At 31.0% G+C, this 12,507-nt stretch overlaps 2 protein-coding genes across 3 annotated transcripts; one reads left to right on the top strand and one right to left on the bottom strand.

Moving 5' to 3' along the window:
• Positions 1-35: 35 nt before the first annotated feature.
• Positions 36-1,960, top strand: LOC100746696 (probable methyltransferase-like protein 15 homolog). The gene is made up of 2 exons (XM_012385180.3): positions 36-234; positions 451-1,960. Exon 2 carries the CDS (start codon positions 738-740, stop codon positions 1,893-1,895), a length of 1,158 nt encoding a protein of 385 aa, XP_012240603.1. The 5' UTR covers positions 36-234; positions 451-737; the 3' UTR covers positions 1,896-1,960.
• On the bottom strand, positions 1,953-9,346 carry LOC100741383 (C-1-tetrahydrofolate synthase, cytoplasmic). Of its 2 annotated transcripts, none has more exons than XM_003489123.4 (13): positions 9,306-9,346; positions 8,148-8,213; positions 6,933-7,268; positions 6,305-6,397; positions 5,968-6,109; positions 5,495-5,606; positions 4,489-5,054; positions 3,820-4,123; positions 3,528-3,745; positions 2,984-3,447; positions 2,650-2,902; positions 2,382-2,567; positions 1,953-2,315 (listed from the first exon to the last, which is right to left on the bottom strand). In XM_003489123.4, exons 1-13 carry the CDS (start codon positions 9,329-9,331, stop codon positions 2,226-2,228), a joined length of 2,856 nt encoding a protein of 951 aa, XP_003489171.1. In that variant the 5' UTR covers positions 9,332-9,346; the 3' UTR covers positions 1,953-2,225. The 2 variants fall into 2 exon arrangements, with proteins under 2 accessions (XP_003489171.1, XP_012240602.1); XM_012385179.3 differs by lacking the exon at positions 9,306-9,346 and adding an exon at positions 8,291-8,786.
• Positions 9,347-12,507: the final 3,161 nt, after the last annotated feature.

A 12,507-nucleotide genomic window follows, 5' to 3' on the forward strand; every position in this document is an offset into this window, starting at 1 on the left:
TGCTAGTGTGCAATCAAACAATACAGATCCCTAATTATATAGGTTCTTGTATATGCTAACTTTAGTATATGCTAACCTCAGCACTTGACCGCATGGTGCAGCACCTGTACTGAGAAATAACTAGAATTACGGGCGTAAGCATTCTCGTTTCCTCTCTGTTATTACTATGGGTACATATAGAAATTATATGAAATTATTAGAAACATGGCCCGTGGATAATTCTAAACCTGGCAGGTAATTTTGTTAAATAAACTAAATTTGACTAATTTTTCCTTCCTCATAACCTATATTCAGGTTAGATTTAATATTTTAAATAGTTATGGTTATAAATACTTTGATACTGTATACAATTAGTTATATGTTTTATAGTATTTGAATATGTTATTAATTTTATACCTAATTATTGTAATTGTTGCTATAAAATATAATTATAATTTATATGTATTTTAGAAACTTAGCTCAGCATATTCGTGATCAATTAAAACTTACTTTTGTAAAGGGTGAAGCTAGTGAAGTAAATCGTGAGCAATGTGACCGTTATTACATGAGTTTGAAGAGACTTTCTTCCAATCATTATGGACAAATGTATAGCCGTACACTTTCAAGTACTGCTAGTGGATTAACAAAAGATCAATGTAATTTATTGCTTACATCAGAAGCACAGGAATACTATTCAGAAAATAGAAGAGGATTTTTTAAGAGTAAATTTTCAAGATTGTTCAGGAATATTGTTAAGAATGAAGCTAATAAGTAATATAATTCATGTATATAAATATCATGGCTTGAAATATCTAAGAAAGGATGTACATTATTTATTTTGGGCACATAATGATACAATAGATTTAAGGAATAGTAGAAAATATAGCGAAATAGCAAACAAAACTGATAATACTATTAAAAATATACCTCATGTGCCAGTTATGGTTAAGGAAGTATTACATTATTTGGAGCCATTACCAGGAAAAGTTTTTGTGGATATGACATTTGGAGCTGGTGGACATTCTACAAAAATTTTGGAATCTTCACCTGATGTAAAAATATTTGCATTGGATAGAGACCCTGTTGCATATCAATATGCACAAATTTTGTCAGAGAAATATCCTGGACAAGTAATACCTTTATTGGGGAGATTTTCTGAATTGCCACAGTTGCTTTGTAAATATCAGGTAAATGTACATAGCATAGATGGCTTCTTGTTTGATTTTGGTTGTTCATCTATGCAATTTGATATTGCTGAAAGAGGATTTTCAGTGTCAAAAAATGGACCTTTAGATATGAGAATGGATGGATTTAGATGCCCATCAGAACCTACAGCTAGTGAAGTTTTAGAGCAAATAACAGAATCAGACTTAGCTTGTGTGTTAAGAATTTATGGTAATGAAAAGTATGCTAAAAAAATTGCACGTGCCATTATAGAAGCTCGATATAATTTTAGAAACTTAAGAACTACACAAGAATTGGCTCAACTTATTGAATCTGTGATTTCTGAAAAAAGACTTGATCAACTTGGCAGACATACTCATTGTGCAACAAAAACATTTCAAGCATTAAGAATTTTTGTAAATAATGAATTAAATGAGATTAACTATGGTATTATTATTGCTGGGTCATATTTAAAAACGAATGGTCGTTTAATAACAATATCTTTTCATTCTCTGGAAGACACAATCATTAAAAGGCATATGTCAGGAAACATAACAGAAACTGTAGCTAATGTATTACCATTAAAATATTTAAATTATGGTAAACATTATAGTTCAACTGAAATGGAAGATTTTAATAAAACACCTTGGAAAATGTTGCATAAACATGTAATAACACCTACACTGGAAGAAATAAATGCAAATCCAAGATCACATTCTGCAAAGTTACGAGCTATCTGTAAAATAGCTTAAATTACTGTCAGATTTTAAAGTTGACACTGTAGATACGAATAAATATTTCCATTCATATCTTTTTTCAAATACAAAATATTTATTGGATCTTTGACAATATATGTACATTGTATCATGTGTAAACAAAGAAATAAAAAGTTACAATTTAGAGATGCAAAAATGTACAAAATATTCAAGGTAAAATATACTTTATAATACTTCATACATGAAACAAATCACCATTTAAAATCCATTTTTTAATTTTTAGTCACAAAGATATGAATTTGCATAAAAACCTGTAGTCCAATTGTAAATCATGATAACGTTTATAACATTGTAGACGTAACATACTTAAAATAAGCCTTCTATTTCATCTGTTTCACTGTTCCACTCCATGTCATAAATGCTTGGTCTTGTAGAAAGACCTGGCATCATCATTATCTAGAAATATAGTACATATTATAGTTACATATTATATCGTAATATTCAACAATCTGAAGTACTTACTTCTCCTACTATTGGTACTATAATGCCTGCTCCTACTGACACAAATATATCAGTAATTTTGAGTGTGAAATCTGTAGGTGCACCTTTAATTGATGGATCACCCGTTAAAGAGTTTGATGTTTTTGCCATGCATAGCGGTAAATTATCATAATTTAATTGATTATACTTCTTTATTTTCTCCTGAACCTGTGTTCATAATTATTGATTGTACACATAATTGTGTAAATTTTATATCAAACAAGAATTTTCTACAAAATTGAGAGCTTACCTTGTCTGCAAGAACAACTTCTCCAGCTCCATACATTTCTTTGGCAATAATATTTATCTTTTCTTCTATACCAATATTAAGATCATACAATACTTTGAAATTACTAACTTTATTTGTAGCAGCTATGACTGCATCAGCTAGTTCTGTGGCACCAGCACCACCCTCTGCCCAATGATTACATATAGCTGCATTAGTAGCACCACTTTCTATTGCTGCTCGTTTCACCAATTCTAATTCAGCTTGAGTATCAGTACTGAAATAATATTTTACGATTCTGTATTTACTACGCAAAAGTATTTACGAGGAAAATTATTTACCTTTATGTAAAATTTACCTGTGAACATTAATGGCAACAATAACTGGAACACCAAATTTAATTCCATTACTGATATGCTTCTGAAGATTCGGAAGACCTTTCCTAACTAAATCAAGATTTTCCTCGAGATATTCTTTTTTTAATGGAACGCCAGTCTTTACCGGAGGCCCTCCACCATGCATCTTCAATGCTCTAACAGTTACAACAAGCACAACAGCGTTTGGCATATGATTAGATGTTCGACATTTAATGTCAAAGAATTTCTCCATACCGATATCAGAACCGAATCCACTTTCGGTTACTACGATACCTTCCGGTCCAACTAATTTTAATGCAATAGCGTCTGCTATGATGGAGGAACAGCCGTGAGCAATATTTGCAAACGGTCCAGCATGAATCATTACCGGCGTTCCTTCCAATGATTGCATGAGTGTTGGCTCAATAGCATCTTTCAATAAAATTGCCATTGCTCCAGTCATACCCTAAATGTATGTATATATTATTACCGAGCACTAGAATGAAATATTTGCAATTTCATAATTTGGATAATAGATATACTAACGAAATCTTCGGCAGTTAACGGTTCTCCATCTTTGTTAAAAGCAACTACTATGTTGCCGAGTCTTCGCTTCATATCATCGACGCTAGTTGACAATGCAAGTATTGCCATTATTTCCGAAGCAACAGAAATGCGGAATGATGTTTCTCGCGTTCTACCTTTCTCGGTCGGACTTTGACCAATGGTAATCTTCCGTAAATATCGATCGTTTGTGTCGACCACTGAAATAAGTAAATTTGTGTAAAAAAACTGTATCGTTTTTTTAATCTTTTGTGCATGATGTGTTCCATGTTACCTCGAGTCCAAGTAATGTTTTCTGGGTCAATATCTAATCTTGCGAATCTCCTCCTTTCTTCTTCCGTTAAACTATTTGGATCGGTCTTTGTGATACCTAGTTTTTTTAAACGTCTTAATTGTATCTTAGAAAATTTCCTTTCGTTTTTGATAGTTGGTACAAGATGATCGTAAAGGGACTGATCACTTTGAGTACATTCGTGGAAATATCGAGTATCAATTTGTGCTGCTAATAGATTATTCGCTGCGCTTATGGCGTGGATATCACCAGTTAAGTGCAAGTTAAATTCTTCCATAGGAATGATCTGAAAATTGTATTATATTACTTATATCTTTTTATTTGATAGTATGCTTTGATATTTTTTTCATTATTGTTTCTTCTTTCATCTAAATCATACAATTTTATGAAGAAATTAAAATATTTATAGTACGACGATGAACATCTCTCTTGTTTCGTTCCTGATTTGTGTAATGAGTTTTTATAAAGTATTTATCATTCTAATACCTCTTTTACGTCGAAAAAGCATTGAAAAACAATATGTATCTTCTTTTTATTTACATCTTTTAATAATTAGTGGGTTAATGAAATTTTACATGTTAATGCTAATGTGATTGGCAGTAAGATTAAGTTGTATACTTTAAACATTTTTTTAATTTCAATAGACAATACCTGTGAATATCCTCCACCAGCCGCTCCTCCTTTAACTCCAAAAGTAGGTCCTTGACTAGGTTGTCTCAGAGTTGCAAATGAATTCTTTCCTTTGAACGCTGTTAATGCTTGCACCAAGCCTAACGACATTGTACTTTTGCCCTCACCAAATGGTGTTGGCGTGATACCAGCAACTACCACGAGTTTTCCATTTGGTTGGTTTTCCAATCGTTTTAAAACTTTCAAGCTGATCTTTGCTTTTGTACTTCCATAAGGACTAATTTCATTAGGAAGTAAACCAATTTCCTCGGCTAAACTCGTGATTGGTTTAGGTTCCTGATTTCTTGAAATCGTTATGTCGTTAGGTACCGGCTTTTGGGGATTGACTTTTAAAATTTTTAAATTCCATTTTTTGTTTAATACTTTCTCTGCTGTTCTTTGTGCAGATATTACTGTGTTTTTCATTAACATAGCAACGGTCATTGGACCAACACCACCAGGTACGGGCGTGATATAAGAAGCTACTTTAACAACTTCATCATAATCTACATCACCCACCAAACGTTGTCCACTTTTTTTTGTAGGATCTGAAAGAATTCTTCAGATTATTATTTTATAAATGAATTCAATGACTTTATAATTATTGCATTTAATTGTCCGGCGCTCTCTCGCTATTTTCGATTGAATCGTATTTTTTTATCGTTAAAAAATTTCATTAAAAAAAAAATTGCTACCGATTTTCGTGAATCGTCGTTTTAATTGTACATTACAATTCTTCTTAAGACAGTAAAAATCTTCTTCGTTTCAAGATTACGAAATACAAAATTTGAGGATCGCAACTATGTTGATATAAAGAGAAGGTACCTGCGTTAAATATACTTTTCATAACAGTGATAATGAGCTTAGGAATTATAACATTAAGTACAATAATTATTGCAAGTTTAACATTAATAATACACAATTTTAAGGGAAATAATATTGATGGGAGAATAATATCAATGAATGCAGTACGTGAAATTATGTCTACCTGGAATGGAATTGATTCCGCAATCGATTACGACTGCACCCGGTTTAATCCAGCTTCCTTTAACCATCTGGGGTTGACCAATACCAACCACTAAGATGTCAGCTTGTGAAACCTTCGATCATAATCGAATATTCGATGTAAAATATAGTTAAAATTTTCTATATCTTCGTTTAAAAATCCGTAAAAAGCATAATTAAAATGTTAATCTTATAAGTGAAAAATGTCTTATCTAGCATTTTTTATTTTTCAAGATATACTAAAATATTGTAAGCTATCTATCTTTTTACCCTTTAAGCAATGTTGTATTATGCAAACTGTTACGAAATGACGACCAAATATTTTGAATTGAACGAAGAAAAACGAAGACACAAGAAATAATAAAACTTAATTCTTCTCAGGTATTTCAAAATGATACATAAATCATATTAACTAAGGAAGACAATATATTGATCCAAGGGAGATAGAATACTTACAATTTGTGGAAGATCTCGCGTTTTTGAATGGCATATAGTTACAGTTGCGTTATGCCATTTTAATAATTCAGATATAGGTGTACCAACGATTTTACTTCTGCCTATAACTACAGCTTGAGCACCAGCGATCGGTACGCCGCTTCTACAAAACATTATTTCAATTATTTTGCACTAGATATCATCTTATACTTTATACAGGTACATAACTATCACGCGTAATCATTATATTTATCTATTTAAAAAGTTATTTCTTTTTAATTATCATGTTGTGTCCTTTTTTCGAATGGAAAACATAAGGAATTGTTAGCTGAAAAGAAAAAAAAAATTTTCAACATACTTTTTGATAAGTTCAATGCATCCATTTGGAGTACATGGTAAGAATCCAGACATATCGCCAATGGCTACTCTTCCTTCGTTAATTGTGTTTAATCTAAAAAAATAGAGTATTTTAATATTCATTATTCTGTGCATAAGAGGAAATAGGCATTACTTCTTATTTTCGGTCATAAATGCAGGTTAATGTTTGAATATTTTCCAATAACGCTGAATCGACGGAAATATTGTGACGTTCCCTAACAAAATAAGTAAAAAATTGTTATCGAGTTTGCTAGTGTTTAAACGGAAGGTTTTTAACGACTACGCTCTTATCATTTAATTCGAGATGTTTTGTGTCATAGGTCACGTTACTGACGCATTTTCTTGTATGTGTCAGCATTTATTTCTTACATTAAGTTATCCTAAAACACATTTTGCTTAATAAACTTATCATTTAATAATAAATTTTTGAAAATTTCGTTGCGAACATTGATTAATTCATATTCATATACGTGGCTCGGTGCATAAAATATATTTAAAATAGATGTTAATTATATTATTTTTTTTCAGTTTAAATGAACAGTATTTCAAAATTGAGCGCGGTATTAAAAAAAATTATTACATTGATTATGACAATCTGGAAAACTTACCCATCCACATCCTTTTCGGGCGATACTAAGTCGGTAATCATATGAGAATTAATTCTATTGATACTATCAAGCGGCATTTGTACGATGATACCGTGTATGTTTGGATCATTGTTCAATTTATTTACTTTGTTTATTAATTCTAGTTCTGTGACGGTATTTGGTAATTTGACATGATCTGTGATAATTCCAATTTCACTTGCCGCTTTTATCTTCATTCTTATATAAACATTTGAGTCTTCTCTGCCGCCCACTTGAACGATCGCTAAACCAGGTACATAATTTGGTAATTTCTCACTCAATGCTCTCACATCTTTCTTTAGATCTTCACGAATTTCGCTAGGAAAGTAAAAATTCATTATAATATATATTTTCAATAATATATAATATATTTAGAACTATATAAAATGATTTGAGAAAAATAAAGTATTAAAATTTGTTAAGTTAATAATTTAGGAATGTATCTATTCAAATTTCTTTTTTGTAATATATTTCAAATTAAACTGATTTCGTATACATATTTTGCTGATATCGACATTGATAATTAGAAATTGAAATATTTTATTGGTAGAAATTTCCTATTTGTATATATATATATATAAATTATATCATATATATATGTACGAATTATATATATATATATATAATTCGATAATATTTTTTAGAAATATGTAGATAAATTAATATATTCATATGTATATCTACATTTTCGATATCGCATGCATCTCTTACGAATATTTAAATTTGGCGCTTCTTAATGTAGATATATATATCCATGCTTTCTAAGGGTAATATACAATTAAATGCCTTACTAAATATCAAGGATTTCATTTCAAGAATTATTTGTATTGTAATGAACGCTTTTTTTGTATTATGTAATCAAGTCACAAAAAATATACATAACCTCACATAGGGAAAGAGGCATACTTTTATAAAGCATATAATTATTAAGAACTGGTTTAAGAATTAAATTATAAAAGATAGGAAAGTCAGTACAATGAATAGTATCGACCTCTATGGAACTATGAAACACTCGGAAAATTAATTTAAATCGTAATTTCTATTCGAATAGTTTTTGTTTTGAAATTTGAACCACGTGTAAGATCAGATCGATAAATTATTTCGAGGATCTATTCTGAAAGCTGTAATACATAATACGAATTAAGTATGCTCTTTTTATTGTCTAAAACTTATTTTTGATAGCTTTTAATAACTTACCTTGCCAATTTAGTGCCGGATAACACAATTCCTCGTGCATCTGTCGACATGATTCTGTGCACGAATCTATAATCACACAAAAGAAATTACTTTTACTTAATTTTTCACTGTACAAATTAATCGCTGTGTAAATTAAGACGTACAGATCGATACGATCAACATGAATTTACTGGAACACCGACACTGTTCGAATGAACAGTTTAAGTGCAAGCAACCGGTTTACAAGCGATTCGACTCGTGACTCCTGAATACTCATGTATATATCATGTATAAGTATATATCTTTGTAGTGATATCGTTATGCGAGTTGTTCACACATTGAAGCACCTAATCGATCATTTAAACGTTTATACCCACTCGAAACTTGAGTAAAATATAATATGTAAAGCGTGTGTGTGTTAATATCTGCAATAAGATAAAAATTAACCCAAATAAATGTTCTAACAATTACTTTATTTTACCGAATAAAGAACCAACCCACAAAGTCAGTCTTCACAATTAAATAAATTCTGTCAGACACCTCGGACTTTACTTAGACAAGAAACCAAACTGAAGAGAACACATTCAAGGGAAAATAAAACAAATAAAAATTACTAAAAAATCAGTATAGTGTGGTATATTAGGCTTAAAATAAGAAACTCCGAATTGAGCAGAGACAACAAATTCTTAATACATAAAACCATTATTAAACACGTATGAACATATTCATTACAAATCGGGAGTATGGTAGTCAAGTGAGACTTCAAAAAATAGAAAATCTAAATATAGGTATAATATAAATAAATGTATTTAAAAATGGAAACCAAACTATCATCTTAAGATTCATCCTCAAAGCGTTGACTTTTATCAGAATCGATGATATAAGGAAAGTGTTAAAAATTCCCACAGTTAAAGAAACTACATGAAACTACACCACAGCACATAAACAATCACACAAACTCACTTACTAAAAACTGCTACACAAACTCCGATTTATTAATGCTCATGCACTAACACATTACACACGCACATGTAACAGTAGTAGAACGTTTCACTAATTTCCGATAATTGTATCGGAATGCACACGATTCTTTTTAATCTTTAAAAAAATATACTTGACGATTAGGAAGACAAGAGTATGAAGAATTTGAAAGAGTATTATAAGAAATATTATTCTTACCTGAAAGTTTGCAGTATTCGTGCCATATGGTGGAATTAAGATGATGATCCGGTAGAGACTAATGAATCATTAACAAATATGATCTCCATGGGGGGTAAGGAAATACATGCAACAAACAAGAGAATAATGTTCACCGATAATTTATATCGGAACTGTAGTTGATAAACTTTGATCTCCATTATTTAACATGCATCTATAAAGACAATATTATTATCTTTACGAGATGCAGAGTATATACGAGTAAAATAATTTCTTCTTAAATTATCGATATTTTGTATTCGTAATAATAAATTTTTGTCTGAATATAACAGAATTACAATGTTGAACATGAATGAGATAAAAGTGAATGCATTTTCGTAATACTTATGTACGTCGATATGAAAATGGATCTAAATGTTACGTATAGTCGGTGTAAAAAGTAGTAGTATAGCCTTTAAAATAGAATTTTTTTAAATTGGACTAAACAACTTGATTTATTTGGAGAAGCTGGGAAGATTAGTTTACTAGTAAAAAGACTTTTGGAAAAGTTGCAATTGTTCGGAATTGCGAAGAAAGAAGTAAAGGTTGCGCTTCTTTTTTATCGAAATCGATTGATGTGGTAACAAGTGACAGTCATCGAAAGAAAGAAATGCAAAGAAATGCAAAAATCTTTGCATTTATTACAGTTTATACACCGAAAGTCATGAAAAAGTGCGATTTTCACTATTTTTAGCTGTTTGTATCGATTTCAATAAAATTTTCAGCATGTATATGACTGGCATAAATCTTCAAAATTTATTGTTTATAAACATAAAAGATGTAAAACGCTTTCTCTTTTTTTTCGCGATTACGAACAATAGCAACTTTTCCAAAAGTCTTTTTACGCTTCATCTAGTAAACTAACCATCCTCCTAACTTGTCTAAAAAAACTCAAATCATTTGATCTAACTTTAAGAAAGTTATTCTGTTGTAAAGAGCATGAATACTTTCTACGTCAACTATATTTACTGTATATACATATCTATGTTCGTTTTCAATAAATAACTGACGGATATATGATTGATTGTGAGATCTTACTATATGTTGATAATTAAATGATTTATTAAATCTTATCATAGACGTCAAAGCTTCGTAATAAATTCTTGTAATACGATGCTAAAAATAATTAATTTCCTAGTCAAACGAAATATAACTAGTACATATTTCAATATTTTCAATATTCACTACACAAAATTCGAGAATTTCATATCCTATTAATTAATATTTTAAAAATCTATGTATCTATAATATAATCAACGAATTTTAGAACAGGAATAATCGAATATACATATAGTGCCTTTTAATTAGTGAATTCTGGTTTATTTTTCAAATACGAATTCGTATTATGATTTTAATTAATGTACGAGATACGATAATTATACTAAAAGTTTAAAATATTTATGATGAATTAAAATTGAAAATAATTGATGCGCGTCAAGCTCAAGCGGTAACTATACAGATTTAATACTTACTGAACTAAACTGCTAGTGTCTCCGTACAGCCTCGATACAGACTCGATACGAACTAACCATGGCTATTTATCTAACTGACTAACCATACGACTAGTTATGACTACCATCGACTACCATTGACTACTATCCCGAACTTCTCCTCGTTTCCCCTTTTCCCGGGTGCCGACGAAAGGGAAGGCTTTTTCCCGAAGTGGGGATGGAAAAACTCATAAGCAATAAAACAACAAATTTTCTTTTCAAAGGCCCATGGGTTTGTTGCTATGTCCCAGTGTCTATTCTTTTACGACATTTTGTCCTCGGACACCGTCTCGCAGGTCATGCGGCCAACATCTGTGCATTAACTCCGGAACTTTCTGTACAGCCATGAGCCGCTACATAATTTAGAAACGTTAAAAAAAGCTGATTTCTTATCAAATAAGTAATGAATTGTATTGTTTACTAACTTACTGCTTTATCTTCTAAGAACAATTGATTTTTATTTTATATTTATATCTGAACGAATAATTTTCAAAGAACACATAATATATATGTTTGTTAATACATGTTCATATTTAATTAAGGAAATATAGAAAGGCTCAAAGTTGTTTATACAGAGCTTTGGGAACAGTTCAAATTATACTACTCTCCGGAACTTTGTGGAGAACCGTGCAAAAACAGCTTGCTTTCCTCATTCTGTTCTGTGTTTCAAAACCCCACGAGTCGATAAACCCATCTAATTTACTGCGGACGTTTTCCAAGACTAAGCAAAAACTGAATTTAAGCTTCTTGATGTTACGACGGTGAATTTCGTCGTCGTATTATTAAAACTATACCCAAGTATTTTTCGATCTATAAACGATATAACATTTATTTAATATTGGGCAAACGACTGGTATATTAAACTTTGATCTATCGAACATTTTCTAAATAATTCATAATTTAACTTAATTAAATTTGTTACTTTGCATTCGCATTTTGCTTAAGTCGCATTATTCGTATTATTAAAACACGTACAATAAGTGTTCGTCGGTGATTAGACCTCTTAGTGTCTCGACAACTTGAAAAGACTATACGTTCGCTTCAAACGGCTCAATGAAATTAAGCGTAGTATGTTCTACGTCCTTTATCCGGTCTTCGCGCTGATTGGGGGATCTGTAATGTCATTAGGCCGTGGTCTTCAACTGACCGTTCCGCCGTTTCGTCATTCGAGGTTGGAGCAAACGGTGAAGATTAGTAAGATTAACCAAGATCCTCCTTCTGCGTGGCTTTCCGTGTTCTCAGAAGGGCGGAAGCCCGACGAAGAAGCGTGAATCGTGGCTACGTCTCTGATATTTCAGATTTCCCCTGTGCTTCGGACAAAGCGGTCCTGATCTGTGTTTCCATCTTTATTGCTCTTTCATCGAGTTCAATTGCGTTTTCTCTAATTAAAGGTAGTTCTCGTAAAGATTTGGTTAATGCGATGCCATGAATTTTTAACAACACCTGCACTACCGCTCAGATAATTACAATGATTACAAAAGATATTTGTATTTCTTCCTCAGGTTCTATATTTTATTCTCGTAAAATTTTCTTAATCGTATGGAAGTATACTACCAAATGATATGAAATTTAATATACTTGGATCTAATTAATTAATTTGTACATGTCATAACGAATACAGTGGTGTGCAAATACTTTTTAACACTATACGTATATACATAATGAATGATTTCATATCTATAAGAGCTAAACAT

The sequence above is a fragment of the Bombus impatiens genome, unplaced genomic scaffold, assembly GCF_000188095.3.
Source record: "Bombus impatiens unplaced genomic scaffold, BIMP_2.2 scf_0318, whole genome shotgun sequence".
Taxonomy (NCBI): Eukaryota; Metazoa; Arthropoda; class Insecta; order Hymenoptera; family Apidae; genus Bombus; species Bombus impatiens.